The following is a 20,702-nucleotide window of genomic DNA, read 5'->3' on the forward strand; positions in this document are numbered from 1 at the left end:
TTCCCTAAGTATGTACTTACATGTTTTGGTATACCTCAACTTATAGTGTGTATTTTTTTTACTTTATTTCACTTAATATTTTAGGGAAACATCTTTACATGTTGCTTCAATTGCTTTATAACTAGTTCTGATATCTGCATAAATTCTCTCAGGGTGAAATACTGTATTGAAGCATATCTTATGCATTGGGTATTAAAGTTGCCTTTTTTTTCTTTTGATATGGGGTTTCGCTTCATTACCTGGGCTAGAATGCTGTGGTGTCATCAAAACTCACTGCAACGTCATACTGCTGGGCTCAAGCAATTCTCCTGCCTCAGCCTTCCAAGCAGTTGAGACTACAGGTGCACACCACCACACCCAGCTGGGTTTATTAAAATTTTTTTGTAGGGACAGCAATCTTACTGTGTTGCCCAGGCTGGTCTCAAACTCTTGGCCTCAGGTGATCCTCCTGCCTCAACCTCCCAAAGTGCTGGGATTATAGGCATGAGACACTGCTTCCAGCCAAAAGTTTAATTAAAATAGGATTTTAGATGTATTCATATTTTAAGCTTCTAAGTCTATCTTGAAAGAAAATGATCTTTATTTTTTTTTAAAGGTATGCTAATTGGCCAGCCAATGCTCTAGGAAGATATTGAGCCCAGGCCACATCTTATCTTAATACTACTGAAGACAGGTTGTGTAGTTGGACTTTGAAAGTAGGCTTGTAGGTAAGTACCATTGTTGGAGACTGGGGGGATATTAAAGACTTAGCAGCAGTGCTTTAAGAAGCAATTATCCACACAGTGGACCAGGAAGACACTTAAAGAGGCAACTTTCATAAGTATAAATTGAGTATAGACCTTAGGAATGCTAGTAGAGAGAGAAGGTTGGGTGTTAATAATCTGGGGCTAAATCAGTTAAGATTTTCCAGATAAATGGGATTCTCTATTAGGTTCTCTGTTTAAATAGGCAAGGTTCTGTATTAGATATTTTAAATAATACAAAGATGCTATTTTGGTTTCTAACTTCTAGGTCTGTCCCCAATTTTGTGCCAATTTTGTGCCCCAAGGCTTTGTCTTGGATTAATACTAAAAAAAGAGATATTTCACTGAATAAATTTTCAAGAATAGAAGTGTCCCTTCTTTTTTGAAGATTTCTGTGGGTAAAGATATTCTCAATAGTCTCACTCACCCCATTTTTTTAAAAAAATAAAATGATTATGACGAAATAGATTTGAAAGTTAATTTCAATGAGCTTAGCCAACTCTTTCCCTGACACGTAAGAAAAGCTAATCCTGTATTCCATTTCCTGCTCCCTTTTCTGCCATTCAGGCATTGGTGTTGGTAGTTAAAAGGAATTAGTTTTTCCCCCAAATGTTACTTCAGGTAAAAGGAATTAGTTTTTTCCCCAAATGTTACTTCAGGTGAAGATTTTCTAGGTCCTAAGTAAAGAAGTTTCTAAGGGTTTAAACTATGAAAATCTTTAGCTACTTTACATGTTCTAAATATGAGGTGAAAAACTCATTATTTTTAAAACATATTACTGTAATAGTTCTTAAGATTTTATTTTATTCTGACTTTGGTGTTCTTATTAGAGTAATATATTTTTCAGTGATGGGAGTGAATGGATAATTTTCTACAGTAAAGACACATGTTCCTGGGAAGAATGGTGTATTTCTTGTTGTACCCTCATATAGCAGTATACTACTAATCTAATTAAAAAGAAAGGTTCTAGTTTCCTTTTAGAATCACAGAACATTTAAATATATCTTCTTGTAGGCAATTTTTGCAAATATCAAATGATGAATAATACATAGTTTAATTTTTCATTGGCTCAGACCATTTTATTTTACCACAAAAGTGGTACCATGCAGTGAAAGTGTATAACACTTCACTTTGTAACAATCAGAATGACAACACAATCTCACTTAACAAACACTATAAAAAGACCAAAATCCATATATTACTTTTCTTAAGCTACGCTGGAACCAATCCTTTTAATAGAAGATATGAAGTAGTAAACTGTTTTATTAACTTCAAACATGAGAGTACATTACTGTAAGACTTGATTGAGCAGTGTTCCAAAGAGCACTTAAACTTGTTTGGTAGGAGTTTTTCATTGATTTAATAAGTTCAAGGAAACTTTTGGTTTATTACCTTTGGCAGAAGTGACTTTTCCTTTTCTCTTACTACCCCTTTCAAAAAAAAAAAAAAGAAATATGAAAATTTTCAATTCTATGACAGGTTGTTTTCAATATTTGGCAGACCACTATAAATTGGTTTTGCAATAACCAAGAAAAAGAGGTCCAACTTTGATTGTATTTTCATTCAATGGGCTTTTGCTGAGGCATTGCTTGGTATAGCACTCTGCACACCTGGGAAGGCAAAAGGAAAAATAGCTACCTTTGTCTCTCTGTAGGCTCAGTAATGATTTTGAAAGATAAGACAAATATTAACCATTATAGAACATATAACAAACATAAGGGGAAATAATTTTATTGATTCAAACACAGGAGTAGGTCTCCCATCTTTTAAAATTGAATTAAACTCTTTGCACTTAAAAGTTGAGAACTTGGTAAAGCTTATAATCTTTATTGTGAAATGTAGCATAATGATATATTATATATTTTTTTCAGTTATAGATGATGCAACTTGCAAAACATTCCTGAAATGTGAAACAAGAAGAACAATATTTAAATGTAATATAATCATATACCTCTTTATTTATCAAAGTGGCTTCTTTCCACTTTTTTTCATCTGTGCTCCTATCTTCCATCAACTGTTGGGTAAACCAAACTGTGTAGGAAGAAATAAGTGTTTTTCAGTCATTATTCTCTGCAATGGGAGTGCTAAGGTTCAAGCGCATCTTTTGTGGGAGCTTTGTGGAGTTCAGTGGAGCATCCCAGGCAGTGTTCACCTTCCTTTTGATTCCATGTTGCTTGGCTCTGGATTTCAGAGCACCCCCTCTTATCCCAAATGTGCCTTTCCTCTGGGCCTGGAATGCCCCAACTGAACTTTGTGTTGGAAGTTTTGGTGAGCCACTAGATCTGAGCCTCTTCTCTTTAGTGGGAAGCCCTCGGAAAAACATAACAGGGCAAGGCGTTACAATATTTTATACTGATAGACTTGGCTACTATCCTTATATAAATGGGAAAGGCACAAGTTTGAACGGAGGAATCCCCCAGAAGGGGTCCTTAAAAGACCATCTGGACAAAGCTAAGAAAGACATTCTTTATTACATGCCAACGGACAATGTGGGCTTGGCTGTCATTGACTGGGAAGAATGGAGGCCCACTTGGGAAAGAAACTGGAAACCTAAAGATGTTTATAGGAATCAGTCTATTGAGTTGGTCCAGCAACAGAATATACAACTTAATGTCACAGAGGCTACCAAGATAGCCAAGGCTGATTTTGAAAATGCAGCAAAGAGTTTCATGCAAGAGACTTTAAAATTGGGGAAATTACTTCAGCCAAATCATGTATGGGGTTATTATCTTTTTCCTGATTGTTACAACCATAATCATAGAGAACCCAATTTTAATGGAAGTTGCTTTGATATTGAAAAGAAAAGAAATGATGCTCTTGACTGGTTATGGAAGGAAAGCACTGCCCTTTTCCCATCCATTTATTTGAACAGCAGCATATCTCCTCGAAAAAGTTTGCTCTATGTTCGTAATCGAGTTCATGAGGCCATTAGGATTTCCAAAGTACCTGATGTTGAAAGGCCACTTCCAGTTTTTGTATATGCCCGCCTAGTTTTTACTGATCAAGCTTTGAAATACCTTTCTGAGGTAAGTAAATCAAGGTATAAGGGCTATGAAATGCTGTCAACAAAAAGTGTTTAGTGGGATTTAATGTTATTTTTGAAGGGAGTGAAATTTAGCCTTTAATATCACTTAGGAATGTGCACAAGTAGTTCTACATTATTGTATGAATGCAAAATAGGAATATGTTTAATTTCTATGTTACTTATGATTTTTTAGTAAGTATGGAGAATTAGGTAATATAGACAATGTATTTACTCAGTTTCTTTTTTTCTTTCTGCTCCCTTATCAATAGAAGTAATTAAAATAATAGTAGTTTCTATTTTTTTTTTGTAGGGAGACAAAATGGCTGTGTAAAAGATAGAAAAAATGGTGGAGAAATATTTAAATTATTATTGTTGGGTTAGCATGCTTAACTTTTGTTTTGTTACTGTCCTATATATAACACTTTCATTTTATGCCTGCTAACTTTTTCTATCACATTTGCCAGGAAGACCTTGTGAATACACTTGGTGAAAGTGTGGCTCTGGGTGCCTCTGGAATTGTAATATGGGATAGCCTAAGTATAATGCGGAGTGTGGTAAGTTGAATTGGTAGGAAATAGATGAAAATATTTCTCTCTTTAATATTTTTCGGGATTGTTTGGTATTGAATAAGAGAGATAAGTACTACTATGCCTATGTAACACCTTTGTAACAGTAAGCGCTCGCTCAGTTAATACTGGCTGAATTAAAATATCTTGTGTTTGTGTGGTTGAGGTAAGGCAGAAAATATTATACCTGTTTTCCAGTGATGAAGCAGAAATTCAGTGAGGTTAATTGAATTTGTCTAAGCTACCTGGCTATTAAGTTGCAAAAACAAGACTATCCTCTGTTTTCTGACATGGTATTTGGTTTAAGAAGATAGGTCTCTCTCTGCCTTTATTTTCATTCCTCTTTAATTCTCCATATCAGGTCTTTATCCCCCACCTCTTCAGTCCTCTTGATTCAATATGAGAGGAAAGCTGTCATATGGTCATTGCGAATTGAAGCTGAACTTTTCCTTATCTGATGGATGTGGAAATAGTAATGAACGTGCCAGGGGACATGTCAAATGGAGCTCATGGCCCAGGGGTCCTATTGTAGGATCTGTAGAGAACAGACTTTAAATTCTAGGACCCCAAGAAACCTTATGAGAAGGGTCATATTCATCTCTTGTCCTTCAGATAGAATAGCACGTTCTTACTTTATTTAAAAATATTTAACGGCAGTTACATTTGTGAAATTCTTTCAAGGTAATCTGAGCCCTTCTCTCTATTTTGAATAATTCTATGGTCTCTAGTTTGATCTCCAATAAAAATAAATAACAGAAAATAGAAGTTCAGAGAAAGGTATATGTCCCTCGGTAAAATCTTGTATATGTCAGTAAGTTATTTTAAAATTGTAATTCTCTTAAGTATATTCCTAATTTTTGTTAGGTGTTTTCCCAAACCCACAAACTCCTTTCTCAAGGGTCCTATTATTTAACATTTTATAAATATATATGAATTCTCCATACAAATTTTTTCCTTTTGTTTTTAATGTAACTGGGAACTCCATTAAAAAAATTAAATAATAAAAAAAAAGAAAAAAACAAACTCCCCCATCGAGAACTCCACCTTTAGTGGGAGGAACAATGAATCATGCATTCCTCAATGAGTAGGATAACATTTACTATTTAGGTGTGACACTGATTTTTAATGGCATTTTAATCTTAGATTTACATTCTACTACCATGCCTCCTGAATCATCTTTAGTATTATTTATACCAGGGACAGCCCTTTAACTTTAACATGACTATTTTCTACTTCATGGCACTGTCTCAGAATTGTCCCCTATAGAGTCATGAATTACTTGTTATGTTTCTTCTGATTTGTTGACAACTGGAGAAACCAGTAATTGAAGGTTTACTTGCAGTTACTGAAACTGACCTTAAACAAGTGTAAGTAAACCATTTCTTTTCCTTTCATTTTACTAAATCTAGTGGTGTGATGGAGCCAGCTCTACTGTTTCTGCTTGTTAAATATTTGGGAATTTTGTGAGACAGTTGTTAAATACAGCCATTATTAAATATTAATTTTCAAAGATTTATATTAAAATGAATTATGTTAAAAACAAAGGTAATAAATTCTCACTATATTGTTTATTTTACTTCATTTTACTGTTATTCATCTCTTGAAATTATTTACATCTACTATATCTATATAAGTGAAAATACTATGTAATGATGTGCTACTCTACGCCATACTGCCATATTGTGTAATGGTGATATACTTGATTCCCAATTCTGCATTCAGTAATGTCAGATTAGTAACTTGAAATTGGCCATGGTAGGAGTATTTACACCATGAAGATATATATATATATATATATATCTGACATAAACCAGGCCTTATCTGTTAGAAAGCCAGTTTTGGGATCTTTTTATAGACTACTGCTGCGTAGGCTAATGATTCTAAAATTATTCTTATCCCTTTACTCCTCTTTTTGCCGAACCCTTGTCTCTGTGGAGTTGAGGAAGCAACTGCAATGTTATCTGAACATGGTATTTAACAAGCAGAAACAGTAGAGCTGGCTCCATCACACCACTAGATTTAGTAAAATGAAAGGAAAAGAAATGGTTTACTTACACTTGTTTAAGGTCAGTTTCAGTAACTGCAAGTAAACCTTCAATTACTGGTTTCTCCAGTTGTCAACAAATCAGAAGAAACATAACAAGTAATTCATGTACCTTGAGGTTTATGAGTGTTTGAAATACAATACACAAACAAGAAAAATATTTGGTTTGATAAGTGCTATACAGAGAGTTAAAATAGAGAGATGTGAGAAAATCAACCAGAAAGGTTTCTGGGAAAGGCATTATCTAATTAAAGCTGCCATCTGAATGACAAGATGGAGTCAACCATGTTAAAAATTAGAGGAAAGAGCTTTCCAAGCAGAGAGAAGAGTAAGTGCAGTTTGCAATTACTTGAGTCTAAACATGTAGAAATTTATCTAAACATGTAGAAATTATCTAAACATGTAGAAATTTATGTAAGAGTCCCTCTTACACTTTGAATCTATCCTTCTCCTATCCTACATGCCATGCTAGTGAAATAACTCCTATGTCTATGGTAGAGTGGGTGTCTGAAGGTTGTACAAGAGGAAAGAAGGGTTACAACATGTCAGGCTGTGTACAAGTCAAGAGGAGAAGTTGGATTTTATTTTAACATCATGCAAAGCCATTAGAGAGTTAAGAAGATGGCTGGTATATTAATTTTCTATTGCTTCCATAAAAATTACAAAAAGCTTAATGACTTAATAAAACAGAAATGTATTATAGTTCAGTAGGTCAAAAATTCAGTGTGGTTCTTAATGGGCTAAAATCAAGGTGTCAGGAGGGTTGCATTTCTTTCTAGGGGAGGATCCTAATTGGGTCACTTGGGTTGTTGGCAGATTCACTTCCTTGTGGTTGGAACAATGAGATCTCCATTATCTGGCTGGCTGTTGGTTAGAGACCATTCCCAGCTTCTAGAGGCTGGTCCATTCCGTAGCTCATGGCCCTCTTCTTGTCTTTTCAAAGTTAGCAATGGTGAATTGAGTCCCTCTTACACTTTGAATCTATCCTTCTCCTTCCATCTAATCTTTCTAACTCAGCTTGATAAATTTCTACATGTTTAGACTCAAGTAATTAGGTTGAGCACATCCAGATAATTCAGGGTAATCTCCCCTTCTTAAGATCCATAGCCTTAATCACATCTACAAAGTTCCTTTTGCCATGTAATATAACATAGTCCCAGATTCCAGGGGATTAGGGTGTGACATCTTTGGGAAGCAATTACTCTGCCAGCAGTAGATGACATCATCTCCAGGAAGGTAACAGGAAATAGATTTAAGTAGAAGCTGTCAAGATTTCTTGACTTACCTGTCGACCTACAATCACCATTTCCTTTTGTCTGCTGACTCAGCTCACTCAGTGGAAACTGTCAGTCAGGAAAAAGGACTATCTTTATTGTCTTTAGAACAACAGTGCCCAAGTTTAAGTACATACCAGTCTCAAGATGAATCATTTCAGTTAATCACTCTGCCAAATTTGTAAAAGAGTTTTCATTATCTACCCATAACTTGACTATACATAACATTTAATATAAAGTGTACTCAGTTAAACCCCTGTTTAGTTGTTTTGAGCCTGCAATTTAGAAATTAGTAAATCTTTTCAATGCTGTTTAAACTTGTCTGACAAATGTGATGCTTATTACATTATTTATAACTTATTGAGGGTCAACCAAAGACATGCTAGGCCCTGTGTTAAACACTTGTGTATATATAATACGTTTTCATCTTCACAACAACTCTATGAGGTAGGCGTCATATTAAATTAAATATTATTAAATATTATTTTTATATTAAATATTATTAAATATTATTTTAATATTATTTTAATATTTTACAGATCATGAAGCTGAAGCATATAGGTTAAGTAATTTTCCCAAGTCATGCTGTTAAGAAAGTAAGATTTCAAAAGCTTGAGAGATTCCCAATTTCTTACAGGTAGTCACTAATTGAACTGGGAATCAATTAAAGCAAATTGACCACAGAACAGCTATAGCCTTCTATCTCAATTAGTTTATGCATTATTAAGGAAGAACAAGGCTATAGTATGTGAAGCTTCAACTGGTCAATTATTTAGTAGCTTGAAACAGCTGGGAAACTTAATGACAAATGTTACAAAAAATAGTTGGAAGAATCTTGCTTATTAAGGAAAAATATTCCCTACCTCTTTCTGTATCTTTTTTTGTTCTTCCTTAAAAATTGCTTATTTCAGTGAATTAATTCACATATGAACTAACTTGTTCTTGGCTGTATTCTGTTTTATTTTATAGAAATCTTGCTTGAACCTGGACAATTACATGAAGACTACACTGAATCCTTACATACTCAATCTCACCCTAGCAGCCAAAATGTGTAGCCAAGTGCTTTGCCAGGAGCAAGGTGTATGTACAAGGAAAAACTGGAATTCAAGTGACTATCTTCACCTGAACCCAGCGCATTTTGCTATTCAAATTGGGAAAGGTAGAGAGTACACAGTACTTGGAAAACCTGCACTTGAAGACCTGCAGCAATTTTCTGAAAAATTTCGTTGTAGCTGTTATTCTACCTTGGGTTGTAAGGAGAGAGATGATATAAAAGACATTAATGCTATTGATGTGTGTGTTGCTGAAAACATTTGTATAGATGCCATTCCAAACTCAGAACTCAGTGGTCAGCCTTCCAGCTGGAATGAAAAACCTTCTTCCACTCCCCATACTGTCTCATCCTCCACACCATCTGCCATAGTTTTCTTTGTTAATATTTTGTTTCTCACCATGAGCTCTTCTATAGTGAATTTGTAGTTGTACATTTTAGCTAAAATGAACAATATGTCCATTTTAAAGCATGCTTTTTAGACCAACTAAATGTCTGAAAACAACATGCCTCACTGAAACGTCCTTTTTGGAAAGTTCTTTCTATACCTAATGAATAGTGGTTTCCTTTGACCTTGACAAACACTGCAATCTTGTAGGAATTCTCAACCATGAATTCAATTTGTATTCCAGGACTCAACAGTTTGCCTATCAGTATTCTATAGCTCAGAGCTCACAAACTCATATTATCTGTTCCACTTGTAAAAATGCCACGATTGTTTCAGCACAATCATTTGCACAGTATTGACATTTTGATGAAATTACAATTTGACATGGAGTGATTAAGAACTTGAAAGTGAAAACCTATCAATAAAACTCATCAATAAGATTTAGAGAACCTGGATATTTCTCTTTTCTCATCTGCTTATGAGAGAGAGAGAGAAGAAAACAAAAAGAGGGAAGAGTTAAGGGAAAAGAACTAGAATTCCTTACATTCTCTAGTTCTACTGAGGACTCTTAATTTGCACAGGATTGAAAGGAACTTGTGTTGCGTACACAGTTAGCCTTCAACTCCCTGTAAAAGCCAAGAGCAGAGTGGTTGTAGTTGAATGCCTTACTTGATCTGACTTGTACAAATGTTACTGTCAATTCCTTCTCCTTTTCCTCCAGACTTCCTTTTAGAAACAAGAGATGAAGCCACAAACCAGTTTGGGATATGCCAAATCCACAGTTGGCTAGATACTTGGATTATGGTACAATTAAAGTCACTAAAATATTTTTTTTTGAGGAGAAGGAAAGAGGAGTTATTAATTTGCCAGCAAACGAGGAGATTGGCAGACTCCCGTCTCAAAGTATCAACATCCTCAAAGTCACTAACATCTTAAACTCTTTGAGGCATTGAATTTCCTGTGAGGGAAAAGGAAAATATTTTATTTGTTATAGACATCATTTCTTTATACTTTAGCTTGTTTAATATCTGAATTGAGCTTCAAAAAGCAATAAAAATGATTCAAATTATTATTATACATTTTTAACTCCAATAATTTTTTAAAAATTAAAACACTTGTATAGTTTTTTATGTTAGCTTAAAATCTTTTGTATTCTTTCTTGTACTTTTATTTTTAGTTGCTATGCAATAATTGTACATATTTATGGGGTTCAGAGTCATTTTGATATACATGTACAATGTGTAATGATCAAATCAGGGTAATTAGGGTATCTGTCACCTTAAACATTTATTTTTTCTTTGTGTTGGAAACATTCAAATTCATCTTTTCTAGCTTTTTGAACATATACAATAAATTATTGATAACTATATTCACTCTACAATACTATAGAACACTAGAACTTATTCCTCCCACTCAGCATAATTTTGTATCCATTAACCAACCTCTTTCCTCCCCATCCCTCATCCTTTCCAACCCCTAATAACTACATTCTATTCTCTACTTCAATAAGTTCATTTCTTAAATTTTTTAGCTTTTATATGTGAAAGAGAACAGGCCGTATTTATCTTTCTGTGCCTGGCTCATTTCCCTTAAGATAATGTCCTCTAGGTTTTCCATGTTGCTGTGAAATGACAGGATTTCATTCTTTTTTTATGGCATAATTGTATTTAATTGTGTGTGTGTGTGTGTATATATATATGCACACACACACACACACATTTCCTTTATCCATACATCTGTTGATGGACACTTAACATTGATTCCATATCTTGGCTATTGTGAATAGTGCTGCAATAATCACAGGGGTAGAGATATCTTTTTGATATATTCATTTACTTTCCTTTGGGTGAATACTCAGCAGTAAGATTTCTGGGTCCTATAGTAGTTCTATTTTTAGTTTTTTGAGAAATCTCCATATTGTTTTCCATAATAGCGGTACTAATTCACATTTCCCCAGCAGTATATAAAAGTTCCCTTTTCTCTGCATACTCACCAGAATTTATTACTTTTTGTCCTTTTGATAATAGCCATTCTAACTGAAGTTGCCTAGACCAATGTCCTGAAGGAGTTTCCGTATGTTTTCTTCTAGTACTTTTATAGTTTTAGACCTTAACATTTAAATCTTCAATCCATTTTGAGTTGTGAAGCTTTTTTATTCTTGTAAAGTCATTGCAATTCTGGGTAAAATAATACAAAATGGAAAACTGAAAAACCCCTTCCTTCCTCCCTCTACCAGTGATAGCACTAGGTTACAGTTTCTTCTATATAATTGCAGAAGTTTCTTAGGAATATGGAAGCAAATGTATATGTACATATTTAATACAAATTCCTCTATGGTGTTTATAATTTTCTATAACTTACTCTGTGTACTTCAGTACATCTTTGTATTGACTATATCACACTCCATGGTACCAGTAAATAACAATTTTAAAAGAAATTTCTTGATAATGGACATTTCATTTTTGGATTCTTTTACTCTATCAAAAATTTTATATAATTTGTATCATGTAAATATATATCTTGGCACACTTTGCCAGGATAAGATGGAATTACTGATGTGAAGAGTATATACATTTCAATTTAGATGGGTATTACAAAATTATCTTCAAAAATGTTTCCAATTAATGGTACTACTAAGAGTGAATCTGAGAGCTCATTTTCCTCATCAACCCTGAGGTTTATCAAATTCTGCAGGTGTTATTCATCTATAAGATGAATGTAAAAATGGCATCTTATTTTAACTTGTTGACATTTTTTCCATAGTTTGTTATGGATATCTTTGTTTCTGCTAAGCATTTTTTTAAAGGGTAAACTTTTTCTCATTTATACTCAAATTCTACTTTTTGAGACTGTTTCCATTTCTGAAAATTAAGATATGGATTTTCAGATACCAACAGAATATAATATGAAAACAGAAAACCAAAGACCATCTTTAGAACATTTATTTTTTTATCTATATATTTCTTACATGGAATTTGACCATGATGTTATTATAATTTAAAGTACATGACTGAAAAGAAATTACAAATTCATCCATCCACTGAATCTCATTGCTTTTAGAAAGTCAGAGAGTCTCATAAAATTTTGGCAAATAATTGTTTTGTAAGAAGTATCATTTAAATAAAATTCTAAAGTCCATGCACTGTTAGTTTTTCATGGGAAGCCTGATCCTTGGCAATAGGATGCAGGGGAAAGAACAAGCAAGTCCCAGTTTAGCAATTTGTAAGCTGTTGACTTTGGCCAAGTTATTTATCCTCTCTGTTTCCTCAATTATAGAATATAGATGGTCCCAGCCTGAGCAACATAGCAAGACCACGTCTCTACAAAAACTAGAAAACTCTACAAAAACTTAGCCAAGTATAGTGGCATACACTTGTAGTCCCAGGTAATCCAGAGGCTGAGACAGGAGGATCACTTGAGCTGGGGAGTTTGAGGTTGCAGTGAGCTATGATGATGCCACTGCACTCTAGCCTGGGTGACAGAGTGAGACCCTGTCTCAAACGAAAGAAAGAAGAAAAAGAAAGAAAGAAAGAAAGAAAGAAAGAAAGAAAGAAAGAAAGAAAGAAAGAAAGAAAGAAAGAAAGAAAGAAAGAAAGAAAGAAAGAAAGAAAGAAAGAAAGAAAGAAAGAAAAGAAAGAAAGAAGAAAGAAAGAAAGAAAGAAAGAAAGAAAGAAAGAAAGAAAGAAAGAAAGAAAGAAGTGTACTGTTGAGAATACTAGAAAAAATAAAAGTCAGCTAGTACAGTGCCTGTTATAAGAATTGTAGATACTCAGTAAATAGCAATGATTATTTATTTGAAGCCTTTATATACTTTTCAAAATTTTCCCTCTATTAAATAATTTAAGGTTTACATTTGAAATATAAAATTGGCTTAATATTTTAATTTGAGAAATAGATATTAAAATGTATTTGTAACATGCTTAATTTGAGAAATACAAATTATCTCAAGCACAATGTTCTATTTTATTGATGTACTATATTAGATGTATGTATGAATTATCATAAAAAATTAATAAACTCAGGGGGTCATTGTATTTTTTTTCTTTTTAGAAATTTTTTTCTTTTTTATATCTTTACTGGATACATCTTTTAGACAAGGTTGTTGTCTAATGACTGATGTGCTATATTTGTATTTAGACCCTATAAAAGTTTTAAACATGTACTAATACTTTTTTTACATACTTGGTTTCTAATTTCAATACAGAATATATTTGATAATACACCTGAAAGTAGTAGTTAGAACATATAATTTTTTATTGAAATATATTTCTTCTACCCCAATTTACTAATCCTAAACGGATGTAGGGACAAGGATGGGTTTGGGTCAATAGACAATTATATAATTTTTAGGATATAAATAATTGCAAATGATTTTATTTTCTCAGCTGTTTTACTTAAATACTGGAGGTAAAATAAATTTCTGGATTTAATATTTATACTGTGCTTATCATTTTGTAAAAGTGGAAAAAAATCACTGAGACTGTAATATGTAGTATACAAATGTTTTTGAGGATTGAGCAAAAATAAATATATGTTTTGTATCCTGTAGAAACCTTAGTCCCTGAATGATGAAAGTCAACTTAAAGAAACTAATAATTTTAGTGATGTTCTGTTCCCATGTGTTGCTGAAAATTAGTCTGGCTGGAATTGTCAATAAAAGTTTAAAACATTGTGCTACTTTATAATTCTTCATAAATAAGAGCTTCTATTATACAATTATGAGCTTCACATTCAAATTCTCATTTAGTTTTCTTTCTTTTTTAATTTTTTTCAGGTGAGGTAACTAAACCTTAGATTAAGTGACTTGCCCTGGGTCACACAGCTAATAAGGCCTAGAGCTGAGTAAAAGATCAGGGTGGGTGGCTTTGGCTCCCAAGCCTGTGCATTCCACTCTTACACAATACTGCCCCTATGAGGGTATGAGGTGAAATAACAACGTAACATAAAGAAACTTTGAACTAGTTCTTCTTCTTTGTTTTCACTCCAGGCTCCAGAACAGCATCCCCTTGGGTATCTGTCCACTATGAAGAATTTTTCTGAGTGCTAGACCATAGGGGACAGGTGATCAAGGAGTACCTGTTAATTTTAAGTATACTTTTAAAATTGGATTTTATGGATTAAAGGAGACACTGGCAATTGAAGGAAGAGGAAGCTTAGATTATTAGAAGTTTGCATCATCTTAAAATTTCCTGGGCATCATTTATGACACAAAATGACAAACTACACATTGAGAACAGCAGGAGGCAGTAAGGGAATGTTGTCAAGTCCCTGTGCTTCTTCAGCAATAACATTTCTGTGGTCTTTAAGCCTTTTGGTTTCAGCAAATAGAAATTGTAACTAGTCACTTGCTAGTCACATGATGTCTCTAGAAGAAATTCAATAAGTTTATGTTTCAGATAAATAAAATCAGCCACTACAATGTTAAAAACAGAATATATGAATAATGTTGCTGATTTGTGATTATTTTGAAGTTCTATGTCTTTCAAAGATAATTTTTAAAAATTTTCTTACTTATAAACTACTTTAAAATGGGAGCGGGGGGCAAGGGCAATATAGCAATATACATAACCTTAACATTTGTACCCCCATAATATGCTGAAATAAAAAAAAACAGTAAATAAAAAAAAGCATTAAAAATGAGTTTTTTCTACAAGCAAAGAGTTTAATTTTTTAAGTATTTTCACAGTGAGGGAAATGGCGGGGTAGGAAATTAAGTAATCACATTTTCCCTATACTTGTTTCATGTATTCTTAGTAGATATGCTGAATTTCTTTCTTTTCTTTTTCTTTTTCTTTTCTTTTTTTTTTTTTTTTGAGACAGAGTCTCGGGCTAGAGTGCCATGGCTAGAGTGCCATGGTGTCAGCTTAGCTCACAGCAACCTCAAACTCCTGGGCTCAAGTGATCCTCCTGCTTCAGCTTCCTGAGTAGCTGGGACTACAGGCATGTACCACCATGCATGGCTAATTTTTTATATATATTTTTAATTGTCCAGCTAATTTCTTTCTATTTTTTAGTGGAGACAGCAGACAGCGTCTCACTCTTGCTCAGGCTGGTCTCCAACTCTTGATCTTGAGCGATCCACCTGCCTCGGCCTCCCAGAGTGCTAGGATTACAGGCGTGAGCCACGACACCGAGACCTGAATATTTTTTTTTTAAATGTAGACTGTAATATACTATTTGTGAAACAGCATGGCATGTGTGCACACGTGCGTGTGTGTGTGTGTGTGAGAGAGAGAGAGAGATGGAGAGAATGTGAGAGCCTTTGGGGATTGCTGAAGTGTGAGGGCAAAGTGGAACTTGGTGGGAGATGGGAGTTGAGGCTGGAAAGGTAGACAAGTGTCAGATAGGAAGGGTCTTCTGGGAGATGCTAAGGAAATGGCAGTTAATCCTTTAAGAAGGATTGAAATGATCAGATTTGTATTTTAATTCTTCAGGGGAAATGCATTGTGGAGAAATTGGGTCTTAGAGCCTGCAGGCAAAAACAATCCCCAAACAAACAAACAAAAAACAGAAAGCTGGTGCCATTATGTAGGCCATAGAGAAGTCTTGAATTAGGGAAGTCGTAGGGATGGAGAAAAAAGAATTAGAAATCAATAATTGGCTGATTGGATGTGGTAGGGTCAAGAGAAAGCCAGGAACCCAATCTGATACCAGATTTCTTGCCAGGGAGATGTCATCAAGTCCTGAGAAAGGAGCACAGGTGGAAGAGCAGGTTTAGGGGATTCTATTTTGAACATTTTGCATTTGGGGTGCCTGTGTGGTATCTGGACAGTTTTTTTAAAAGAAAATGAAAAGCTCTATGATTTAGAAGCTCAGGGGAGAGATGAGAGCTGTGTCTTTAACAATCGATAATAGAGACCTAGTATGTCTAATAATTTGCTAACATGGTCTCTAGAGCCAGACTACCTGAATTGAGGTTCTAGACCCATCATTTACCAGCTGGGTGAGCCTGGGCAAGTTACATAACTTCTCACTGCCTTTGTTTAGTCATGTATGGTGAGAACGAATGAGTTGACATATGTAAGGCTTTTAGATCAGTACTTGGTATACAGCAAGCACCATGTCCTTGTTTGTTGTGTTGTTCTTATTTGTAGTTTAGCTTTTATTTATTGAGTACATACCTTGGGTCAAGCCTATGCTAAGAGATTATAGACAATTCCTCACTTAACCTCCATAGTACCCTGTAATGGTGACACTGTTATTATCTGAAGAAACTGAGACCTCAGTATGACCAACTTTCTCCAAGTAACTCACTGGGAAATAGGGGGCAGGGCCAGAATGAAGGCTCAGGTCTTAAGAAAAATGTGAATCTAAGCCAATTTAGATGACATTTGAAATCCTGTAAGTGCATGTGTGTGAAGGGTGAGAAGCCAGGGAACACCCGAGGGTGGGGATGAGGGCAGAGGAAAGCTCAGTGCAAGAGGCAGGAGGAGAAGCAGGTCGGCAAAGTCATTGCATCTGTGGCCCAGTAAGATTAGAATTTCCTTTTCCATCTGCTCTTATAGGCTTCTCTCTCTCTCTCTCTCTCTCTCTCTCTCTCTTTTTGAGACAGAGTCTCACTCTGTTGCCCAGGCCAGAGTGAGTGCCATGGCATCAGCCTAGCTCACAGCAACCTCCAACTCCTGGGCTGAAGCAATCCTACTGCCTCAGCCTCCCAAGTAGCTGGGACTACAGGCATGTGCCACCATGCCTGGTTAATTTTTTTCTATAAATATTAGTTGGCCAATTAATTTATTTCTATTTATAGTAGAGATGGGGTCTTGCTCTTCTTCAGGCTGGTTTCGAACTCTTGATCTTGAGCAATCCGCCCGCCTTGGCCTTCCAGAGTGCTAGGATTACAGGCATGAGCCACTGCGCCCGGCCAGGCTTTTCTCTTTCATTGCTGTTAATGTTGAGATTTAAATCTGTTAAAAAGTATTTTTTTCTACACTCCTTTATGTAAAAATAAAAAAATAAACAAATAGACACATGAATCTTGAATCCCTCACCAGAAGCATAACAATATCTAATAGTTTTAACATATGATGAAGGTACTTAAAACTCAGAACCCTAGAGCTGCCCATCTATTTCTGCTCCTAAGAGCATTCTCCTTTCCCTAGGCAGTGGTAATAAAGATTAATAAATCGTATCTACTTCTGTGCACAGCTTAGTGTTTCCTTTAGGGTCCCTTAGCCTGGATTCAATCTCTTTACCTGGGGTCCCCTGGGATTTATTCTGTATATCTGTATTAGTTTGCTAGGGACAATGTGACAAAGTACCACGGGCTGAGTGGCCTAAACAACAAAAGCTAATTTTCTCACAGTTCTTGAGGCTGGAAGTTTGAGATCAAGATGTTGGCAGAATTGTATCCTTCTGAGGGCCATCAAGGAAGAATCTGTTTCAGCCTTTCTCCTTGGCTTGTAGATGACTGTCTTGTGTTTTCCATAAGTCTCTGTCTGTGTCCAACCTTCCTTCCCTTATAAGAACACCAGTCATATTGGATTAGGGCCCACCCTAAAGCCCTGATTTTAATTGAATTACCTCTATAAAGATCCTGTGTCCAAATAAGGTCACTAGATCTAAGCTACTGGGATTTAAAAAAGCTAAACATGAATTTTTTTAGAGGACACAGTTCAGCCCATAAAAATATTATGAGTATGGAAAAACAAACAAATTCAAAGCGCTTTTGTGTATTCTCTCCCTGAACACAATCATCATCAACATAGAAACAGATTTCTGCAAGCAAAAGTGGTGGGGTTTCTCCCCACCACCGAATGAGCATTGAGGTCTGCATTGGACACCAGCTGGGTGTCCCCTAATTCAATTCTCACACTGTCTATCTGGGGATAGTGTCATATCTCACAGGGTGAGAGCTTGGTCCCCCAAACCACTCCACCCTTCACATACCCCTGTCAAAAGTCTGAGCCTCCAGACGTTCTGACCAACTGGCTTCATTCAAGTTGGGCTTCCGACAACTGCCTCTTTGAGTTTGATTCATTTGCTGGAGTGGCTCGCAGAAGTCAGGGGAACATATTTACTGATTAATTATAAAGGATATTACACAGGATACAGATGAAGAGATGTATAGGGTGAGGCATGGGGGAAGGGGTGAGGAGCTTGCATGCCCTCCCTGGGTACATCACCCTCCAGGAACCTCCACATGTTCAGCTGTCCAGAAGCCTGGAACCCTGTCTTCTTGGGGCCATAATGGAGGAGTCATTGGATAGGAATGATCGACAATTATGTAGAAATGTAATTGAGTAAGATCGGTAAGATCTAAACCCAGCAAAGCCTGTCTGTTCAGATTCTTCTTGGCCTCTCTGTGCAGCATTCCTCCCTCCAGAGTACGAGGCAGGGCCTGCTCTATAATGATGATCCTACGGCCCATATTCAGATGATAGCTCGCCTTGGCCAGGTGAAAAGTGGGCAGGAGAAGGTCAGAGAGAGAGACAGAGATTCTGTTTACTATAATAATGGCTATGAGAGTTAGGAGCCAGGAACTGTGGATAAAAACAAATATCAGTATCCTAACTATGTTCATTTTAATTATTAAAAACTTTGATGAATCCAGTATAGAACTACACTACAAGTAAATAAACATATTCTACCAGACCATTTTGTGAGATCACTGAAAAATATTTTTATTCTACATTCTCTCAGTCAGATCTTCCTTCTCCAATTCACTAGGTATTAAGTAAAGGGTCTTTCTTTCTTCTCTTGGAATAAATATTTGAACTCCATTTTTAAATTATAATTCACATATATTTCTGTTTATTCAGCCAACCTTGTCTCTTATGGTCAGTATCTCTTACCGAATGGGAAAACCATGACCACCATGACCAAGATCGTTGAGTATTACATACAGTCACTCTCCTAGATGCTGTTGGGAGAAGGCAGGTTACAAAGATGTCCCTTCCCTCAAGATAGTCATATCTTCATGCTATTTTTCTTAACCTTTTTGGCATCATGGAGACTTTGGAAATCTGACGAAAGATAAATACAGCTTTTCTTCCTGAAGATATTTATATAAGATTATAAGCACAATTATGTATGCAACTTATTTTATGGCATTGAATCAAAATACTTTCTATAAAGAAGGATGCCTTTTCTATCTATTTTTGCATGCAAAGTTAATTTCCAGCAGTATTCTTAAAAATAGAGAGAAGGAAAAAAAGAAGCCCATAGTGCACAAATTAAATTAAAAATAAACTTTGGTTTTGCTAAAAACGTAAATTTTAATGAGAACATATCTCTCTCCTATTTTGAGTGAGAAGTGGAAATTAAAGAATGGTCTTTGACATGGCAACACATGCCCTTTTCTGTAGACTCCCTCTTTGATGATAACCCACACTGAAAAGCTGGGCGGGCTCACAATGGTGTGTTGTAGTGAACAGAAGCAGTTCATGTTCACAGATGGCACAATGGACTTGTGACTAGGGAACACCAAGATGTTTCAAGACTATGTGAATTGGATTTATGTCCTTTCATTCCCACTGGCTTCATATCACTGAGTTTCATCTTCAGCAAGGAGATGCTGCTGATGTCAGCAAAGGAAGGATTAAGAACTCTTGTTTCAATTTTAAGGTTGTCTGAGCAGAAGTACTTTAAAAAGAGTTATGATGAGTTTCAAGTTGTCTGCATATTTCTGTATCACATATTTGTAGAAAGAAGTTCATATTCTGCTTATACTTCATGAGAAAACATATTGATAAGGCAATGATTCAAGGCCCTAGCATTTAGTTGACACCTTACCATAGACAAGCAGGACCATCAAAGCAGTGAGTCAGATCATACTGCTTAAAGATACTTCCCCCTCTAAAACATTGACAAGCTAAGGAGTGTTAATGAAGCACCACAGGTGTTCTATTTGGTGACAAAGTGTCCAAGGAGGTTTATTTGCAGCAGAAACTTTTCAGCATTCCAAAGATGTTGATGGATTTGCCCAAAAGGACTTGCTAATAAGTAATTCATCTTTGAAGACAGCTGGCTACATAAAGAAGCTTCTAATTTCTTTATCATATATGTCTCAAAACATTATTTTTTTAAAATCAAACATCATAGAATAGAAAATTCCATTTCATGGAGGCACTACTTTAACCTGCTTCCTGTTTTCCAAATCACACACTAACGACTATTTTGGGGCTACATGGCTTCTTACCAATTACCTTGTTGCTATTTTAAGACTAGGTTGCTGCATCAGGGCAGATCAAGTTTTGGTAAATTTTTGCCTTTGGAACTCCAGCCTTCTTTTCTTGAAAAAGGTATACAAATTTTTGGAACAAAATATATGAAATGCTACCTCAGCATTTTTGGCTTCATGCTCTTTCCATTGGCGAGAATGTTGGTATAGAAAAAAACACGTGGGCTTTGGTGTTCTTCACACACAGTAGAAAGCAAAATCACAGGCTATTTGACATTTCTTCTTTAGTTTCCTTGACATTTTCTAATTTAAGCCAATCCTAAAGCAAACAAAGACACATGCTCCTCATCATAATGGCAAGACACATATTCTTCAGTTCCTGCCAGTGGGAAGCTATTCTGACATAGCATGACAACACTGATGAGTATACAGTGCCTGCCTACAAGAGCAGCCCATAACAAACATAAAAATAATGTGTATACCAGGGCGAGT

General features: G+C 35.4%; 1 protein-coding gene across 1 annotated transcript; it reads left to right on the forward strand.

Moving 5' to 3' along the window:
- Positions 1–599: 599 nt before the first annotated feature.
- LOC105884814 (hyaluronidase PH-20-like) lies at positions 600–13,731 on the forward strand. The gene is made up of 4 exons (XM_012789092.3): positions 600–707; positions 2,615–3,769; positions 4,233–4,322; positions 8,622–13,731. Exons 2-4 carry the CDS (start codon positions 2,819–2,821, stop codon positions 9,129–9,131), a joined length of 1,551 nt encoding a protein of 516 aa, XP_012644546.1. The 5' UTR covers positions 600–707; positions 2,615–2,818; the 3' UTR covers positions 9,132–13,731.
- The last annotated feature ends 6,971 nt before the right edge of the window (positions 13,732–20,702 follow it).

Source organism: Microcebus murinus, chromosome 9 (assembly GCF_040939455.1).
Source record: "Microcebus murinus isolate Inina chromosome 9, M.murinus_Inina_mat1.0, whole genome shotgun sequence".
In the NCBI taxonomy this organism is placed as follows: domain Eukaryota; kingdom Metazoa; phylum Chordata; class Mammalia; order Primates; family Cheirogaleidae; genus Microcebus; species Microcebus murinus.

Coding starts and splice junctions, on each gene's coding strand:
- LOC105884814 (XM_012789092.3), top strand. CDS start 2,819: ATGGGAGTGCTAAGGTTCAAGCGCATCTTTTGTGGGAGCTTTGTGGAG. Junction 3,770..4,232: donor CTTTGAAATACCTTTCTGAG/GTAAGTAAATCA, acceptor CACATTTGCCAG/GAAGACCTTGTGAATACACT. Junction 4,323..8,621: donor TAAGTATAATGCGGAGTGTG/GTAAGTTGAATT, acceptor TTTATTTTATAG/AAATCTTGCTTGAACCTGGA.